The sequence below is a fragment of the Cibotium barometz genome, chromosome 8, assembly GCF_041138505.1.
Source record: "Cibotium barometz isolate CiBa-2024 chromosome 8, ASM4113850v1, whole genome shotgun sequence".
NCBI lineage: Eukaryota > Viridiplantae > Streptophyta > Polypodiopsida > Cyatheales > Cibotiaceae > Cibotium > Cibotium barometz.
The window spans coordinates 43277343-43284640 of record NC_141053.1 but is presented as its reverse complement, the minus strand read 5'-3'; the positions used below and the strand labels follow the sequence as shown (position 1 = coordinate 43284640).

Below are 7298 nucleotides of genomic sequence, written 5' to 3'. Positions count from 1 at the left end.
TATTCCAAATGTATTCGAGGCGCATTTTTGAAGACCTCTCTACTTCCCATGGATTTACATTGAGATTGCGATTCAATTGTAAATATCTTGTATGATTTTGAGGACAAAATCTTTGGGAAGGGATGATTTGTCATGAACCATAGAGCTTGATTTCCACATGTACATAGGGGCCCATGGGCAAAAGGAGAAAGTGGCTATAAATAGGGCTTGGGGAACATTGGTAGGATCTTTTGACACTTTTACTAATTTTGGTCATCTTGTACCTTTGGGCTCCATCTGTGGAGATTTGGCCTTCCATGGTCAAGTTCATGGCTAACTTGAAAGCCATCCTCTTGGTGAGAGGTTAAACACACTTAGGCTATTTGTGCAACTTCTCTTGCTACATGCACTTATAGATTTTCTCTCTCTTGTATATTCATGTGATGAGCCATTTGATAACTAATCTCATGATTAATGGATGCTAGATTCTTGCTTTGATGTGTTTGATTCCATATTTTACTCTAGATCCATTTCATTTTAGAAAGAAGGTGATAATCAACATCACAACCTATTAGGGGCAGGTGTGTATATTTTTTGAGAAAAGTTTACGAGGATAAAAAGTGAAATAGCTATACAAGAAAAGTTCCCAAAAAGTAAGCTCTTATGTCATTGTGCCATAATATTTTCTAAGTAAAAATCCCCCAAAAGTAAGCTCTTATTTTCTCGTGCCATAGTATTTTCTAAGTAAAAATCCATGTTAATTACAAATAGCTAAGCAACATAAGGAAGAAAGCTTTATATCTATTATGAATCGTGATTTGATCATTAACTCCACTAGGTTGCCTGGGGGCATAGGACCAAGAAAAAGGACTCCTTGACCATCAACATGTAACCCTCTTCCGCCCATCTATTTACTTCAAAAATTTCAAAGAAACTACGAATTAGTCGAGAGATATAAATTGTGGGGTGGAGTAAATGGCTAGCTATCATTTTTTATATCCAATTTAAAAAATTACATTAGTTTATGCTTGCCATTGAGCTTTTTTACTAATACACTTGAAATTTTCTTTCTTATCCCTAGGGGAATGACAAATGCTATGTTTTGAGTGCAAGTTACACACAATGATACCTTTTGTAGACTTTTCTAATGATAAGATCTCTAATGCTAATTAATATGTTTACACGTAAGAATATTAGCTTCATACTTAAACATAAGTGATTTCTTTTGGAGTAAATTACAAAATCTTGAATATTGCATCGAAAGTTACCTTTATTTCAAATAGGTGAATGCTTAGATGTCCTTTTGTAAGCTTGTTTATCCTTGTATACATATCAACCAATGGATGGGGTTGTAAACACTTAACTTGACACTTAAAAGTGTTGCCATGCATTTGGATCATCAAATTTAGGTCAATTGAAAAAACAAAGGGGTTTATATGCATTGCTAATCTAGGACATGTGCACAAGCTTAGTAACTATAGCCATAGCTAGCTCTTATAGGCATAACTTGTGTCTTAGAAAAGGCAAATACATTTGTAGAAGCTAAAAGCATGAGGTATAACTTCATCTTTATGGATGGCATACAATGAAGTTGCCTTTCAAAGTCATGCTAGAATCTTACTTTTTTCTCATTGATAAAAACTCTTTGAGTCCCTGGTTGCCCACAACAGATAATTGTGATCCTTGGCTTTGTTGATTTTGTCCCTCAAAACATATATTTGGTACAGCGGTGAGTGCAAAACCTTCACTAGACACCAAAAGAATGAATGCATGTTGAAATATTGCATTAGATTCAACATTTAATTGGAACCACACCTTTCTTAAGTCGTTTAACTTGATTCTCAACAATTAGATTGTACATTTTGCTCATTAGGTGTCCTCTGCAAAAACCTCTTTCAAATAGAAAATGCTCACAAATAACTTTTCTCATCATGAGTACAAGGCCGTATGGGCCGTATGTGGACACGCCTAAGTAAGAAACAAATGTAAAGTTTATAGTTAATTATATGGTAGTAAATGTTGACTAAACAAAACATCCATCTAATAAATTTAAACTTGAACGACTAAATTTATCTTGATTTTAGCTTAGGATTGGAATAAAGTTGAAGATGGTTGATGAATTGCATCTATTAAATTTAAACTCGAAAAACTTAATTTATCTTGATTTAAGCTTAGTATAGATGAATTACATTTTTTTGGGGGTGAATTTTCTCAGACGGGAGGTAGGTCAAAATGTTTCTGAGCGGGTTGCGGCAGCAGGTGACGGAGATCCTGCAGAGGGATGTTGGGCGATGTCTCCGATGCTCCTATCCGGCCGATTCCGTTCACTACGACGACGTGTTGGAGCTCTTCTTCGTGCCGGTCTGGCGATGGACGGCCAAGCAGCCCGCTCTCCACTGCACCAACTGCGGCTTCCTGATGCCCGCCGGGCTCTTCGAGACCCTGCCGGAAAAGCCCCACTCGCCGCCGCCCGAAGTGGCCGCGGGCGGCAGCCGGCCGTGCTGGTCCTGCGCTCGGCTTGTCGACACCTCCTTCAAGTTCTGCCCTGAATGCGGCGCGCGCCAAGAGTTCTGAGCACAACCCTAAAACATGGCGGAGGTACCCTGCTTCCTCTCTCTCTCTCCGTATGCCCTAGGTCTGCGTAAATTGCATTTTCATTGTAATCTCCCCTCAGTATTGATATGTACGGCATGAAACCCTTACCACCATAGCTGGCTGTACGACATGTACAGAGAAACTTCCTGGCATTCATTAGAAACATCAAACCCTAACGAGAGCCCTGCTCCTCAATGCTGGCATGTATAGCATGTACATAACAACATCATGCTATGCATTAGATAGTTCAAAACCCTAACCATGGCTTTAGCTCGCTTCTCCCCAATGTCAGCATGTACAGAGAAACATCTTTGCACATCAAAATCATAGTCCTAAGTACAAATCTTGCGTAAGCATCCGCAACATCCCTCGTCCTGTCTAAATCCCCTTGCATCCCTAAAGATTGGCATCCATTTAGTCACCATAGCATGCACTGAGAAACATCCTAGCACCTGAATGCTAATCCTCAAAGATGCCGCATACGTAGACGTCAAACTTTAAAGCTTTTTCACACAAATCTTCTCATCCTGTATTTTCATCTCAACTTTAAAGCTTTTTCACACAAACCTTCTCATCCTGTATTTTCATCTTTTTTGCTTTGTTTTACGAGCCAGGGTCCTGCGCTTGCATCCTGTCAAAGTGTCTCCATCAACAATGTATAGAAACTCCTTCTGCATATACAGAAACACCATAAACACATAAAAATTATAGCCCTAAAGCTTACCCTCTAAAATCTCAAGTATTTTGGCAGCATGGCATGGTCTCAAAGATGTGCATAAACACTTCAAAACCCTTGTAATACCAGCAGTTTTGGGACTGCAAAAATCAATGTTCAAGATGACAAGAAATTTTTGGCAAATACAATGGTTGTTTTGAGTTTCTGAAAGCAAATATTATATCTGTTTTTGTTATATTAAACAATTCAAGCAAATGCTGCAGTTTTGTTGAATTATAATGTTGCAGCATGTATTAGCCACAAGCTTGAAAACCTTAGCTGTCCAACTTGCTCACATGTTGAGAAGTTGTTTAACCTTTATGGCTTGCTAGTTAGAACTACTAGTGATATAAATCCTAAGTTCATTGGAGAACTTTCGCATAATGAATTCTAAAAATTGGACACTAGTATAGGATGTGAATCAGACAATTGAGGACATGATATGTGCGTATGGCATGTGTATGTGGTTGCAGACAATTTGATTAGAAAGAGTATCTTTTGATAATAGATTTTTCTTACAATAGTGTTAAGCATTGGCTATTAAAATGAGTCCTTTTATGTTGATGTATGGATGTTAGCCCCGCTTCTTATTAGCTTGGAGAAAATCAAAGTTGGCATTGTAATTGATTTCTTCAAACATTAGCAAGAGATGCTACAGCTCCCAAGAACATACAAAATAAGAAAAAATTTATGTTAACGAAAAGAGCTTGGCTAGAGTCTTAGAAGATGGCCATTGGGTTTACATTTGATTTTGTTAAGTAATAAGGTCAATGAGCTCACTTGATAATTTTCTAAATGTTCTCTAGTAATAAGAATAATTAAGGTCTATAAGTTATCTTTGATATATTGTCAAGTAATAAGGCCAATGGATTTAGTTGATAATTTTCTAAATATTCTCAAGTAACAAAATCAATTATTGCCTATAAGTTATCATTGATATATTTTGCATCCTATTTGATCTTGAAAAACGTGTTCCCTTAGTGCTAGGCTTCATTATGGCTAAGTCTTCTCCCTGCATCTCTGGAGGTTTGACAGAAACTCAGTACGAAGGGCTTTGTGTGAATATATGCTCTTATGTGTGTGTGTGTGTGTGTGTGTGTGTGTGTGTGTGTGTGTGTGAGCATATCTTAATACAAAGTTATACACCCACTATTGGGCACTAATGACGTTAGTGGAGATGTCGTAGTATCTAGTCCATACTATGCATAATGGAGTTGATAGTTATATAGTCTTGTGGGTTGACTACCATGAGTATATAACATGCACGTTCCTAAAAGATAAATTTGGGCATGTTTTTAGATTCATCTAGGTATATGAATATATTGGGTATTCAAGTCAAGAGACTACCTTAGCCTTGCTAAAGCATGTGTTGTTGGGTCTTGCCTTTAAGCCACAAATGTAACTTCCCATTATGGGTGCACAAGCTTGTCCATCGTGCATCCTCACCACGTTGTCACACCGAAATGCTCTTTTGCTAATGGGATGACGGGAGAGCTCTCTATGTCTTGATGGAGGCAACAAGAGATCCATCGTTGTAATGATACTCTCTCATAAAAGGTAGAGGGAGAAGAAGAAGCTAATGTAAAAAGAAAACCTATAATCAAACCTATCTAGCATGCATCCATTAAGAAAGCAAGATTCAATGGTATATAAGAAAGCAAGAAGAAGGAAGAGGAGAGCTCACAAAAGTAAACTTTGTAAGGGAATAATTGTGTATTTCTTATTGTCAAAAATGACTTAGATACAAGTGACTAGTTTTCACACTGAGCTAGCTAATAGTCCAACCTCTACTATTACTAGTCTTAAGCAACTATGTACACTAAGTCCATAGGCTTTTTCTCTTTGATATTAAGCACATGGTAAGGTTGCTTTATATGTTCCAATACCATCTTACAAAAGTGCCCATTCTAGTGGGTACGATGGCCAAATGTCTTACGATAGTTTGAGCGACCGTGTTAACTTATGGAGTGGTTAGCATACCCCCTTTTCTAATGGTGAACCACGTCCTCACAACACCCGTCTCCATGGTGAAGCTGCTACCATGAAGGTGTGGATGGACCACCAGGATATGCCATGAAGTTGGAGGTCAAGGTTAAGTGGTATAGTTCGGAACCAATCCAACGTGATGCAGGGCAAAGTGGTGGGAAGATTTAGGTAGCCCTGATGGTAGGTAGCTTATCATGATGGCATGGAAAGTGATGGGAGATGTAGATGTCCTTCATGCCAAGGCCTCCATTGGTGGTGGAAGTGGTATAAACTGTTCTCAACATGAGATGGTTGGTAGAAGCGATGCACCCTTTGATTGACGGAACGAGCATTAGGACCACCATGTAATGATTTGAATGGGTAGACGTCTAGATGTGCATGGCACAACATGAAAGTATGTGCCGATCTCGAGTGATGGTGAGAGTTGAGGCTTCTTTGTGGCGAAAATGTTGGCCAAGGTAGCAAGGTTATGTTGGTGATGAATTGGAGTCAAAGCAAAGGTGACTTTCATCGAATATCTTTGGAGGCACTTGCAAGGTCGAGGGTTCTCGAGGCATACCAACATTCATTAAAGCTCTTTGGAGCTACTTGCAAGGTTGAGGATTCTCCAGGTATACCATGGGCTAGGTTTGCATCTTGCCATGGTCCCCCCATCCAGAAATGTACCCAGAGGGTTGGCGTTAACAAGGCTAGTTGTAACTGCAAGCATTTGTGTGTGTCATGATATACGAGAAGTGAAAAAATAGATGATGCTTGTAGGTGAAATATGTAGGCGATGTGCATGGGCAATGTGTAGAAGGTGTGCTTGTGTGTGTACGATTTTCCAAACAAATACTTCTCCAATGAAACCAGTCTCTTTGATTCTCTTGGCTACTTTCTTCAAGATTTAATTTACATTTCTTTTCTTGGGGAGTCAAGATTATTACATTGTTTGGGACGTGGTAGCAGACGTTGCACATATGTAGTATGGAGCTAGGTTTCCTTTATGGCTTGAGGGATTTGGCATTATTGAGAACTTAAGATAGAGGTAGTGTGGATCAAATGGGCAGTGTGGTCAAAGATAAGGTCACGAAAGGTTCCTATGCTAATTTGAGGAAGGTCCACTGGATGTGTCACACCATGGGCTAGACTTGTGCTCGCCATGGTCCCCCCAGCTAGAGATGTACCCAGATGGGTGTCGGTGATGAGGCTCAATGCAGGCTTGTAAAAAAATAGCGTCTATGTGTTTATTACATCCACATCCCATGCATATATTGCAGGTGGCATGCATGGGCATTGAGAAAAAGGTGGGCTCTTGTAGCAGCTTATTTTGGTGAAAACTTCAACGTGTTTCTTTCTTTGACTCTTACACATGTTTTGAGATAGGAAGTTGGTGTGTAACATGTTTCTTTCTTTGACTCTTACACATGATTTGAGATAAGGAGTTGGTGGTTGATGTGTAAGGGTGATAGCGTGATAAGTTGCCTATTTCGGGGCAGATTGGACAAAAGTGGGACATTTTCATGCTTCCTGAACCCATGTCTAGTGATCTCAGGCGAGTTACACACATAGCCAATCACACATTGCCACATTTCCACACCTACGTATTTGGCCCGAAATATGTCGCAGCCACATACGTTGGGCAAGAATTTCCACGACATATCTTGGGTTAGATACATGGCACCATGCTCAAGCAATCTAGTTAGCATCTCAATGTATCTCGGGTGGCAAGATATAGCTATCTTACTTGGGTGATACAAAACTGTCCATGGAATCCCACCATAGAATACCAAGAAACATAGAACGCGATAGGAGAGAGAGAGAGAGAGAGAGAGAGAGAGAGAGAGAGAGAGAGAGAGAGAGAGAGAGAGAGAGAGAGATAAAGAAAGAAAAAAAGAAAAAAACAAATATTAAGAGTCTACTAAGAGAGAAATAAAGAAAGAAAAAAACAAAAAAACAAAATATTAAGAGTCTACTAAAGACCCAATGGGCATATGAGACCAAAGTGATACACTCCCATCATGGAATACGAAGAAAGAAATAA

At 39.2% G+C, this 7298-nt stretch overlaps 1 protein-coding gene across 1 annotated transcript; it reads left to right on the top strand.

The window, feature by feature from the left end:
* Positions 1-1660: 1660 nt before the first annotated feature.
* LOC147636300 (uncharacterized) lies at positions 1661-3470 on the top strand. The gene is made up of 4 exons (XM_086801135.1): positions 1661-1708; positions 1853-1951; positions 2195-2577; positions 3189-3470. The coding sequence occupies exons 2-3, from the start codon at positions 1911-1913 to the stop codon at positions 2526-2528; spliced, it is 375 nt and encodes a 124-aa protein (XP_086657261.1). The 5' UTR covers positions 1661-1708; positions 1853-1910; the 3' UTR covers positions 2529-2577; positions 3189-3470.
* The last annotated feature ends 3828 nt before the right edge of the window (positions 3471-7298 follow it).

Coding starts and splice junctions, on each gene's coding strand:
- LOC147636300 (XM_086801135.1), top strand. CDS start 1,911: ATGAGTACAAGGCCGTATGGGCCGTATGTGGACACGCCTAA. Junction 1,952..2,194: donor CCGTATGTGGACACGCCTAA/GTAAGAAACAAA, acceptor GAATTTTCTCAG/ACGGGAGGTAGGTCAAAATG.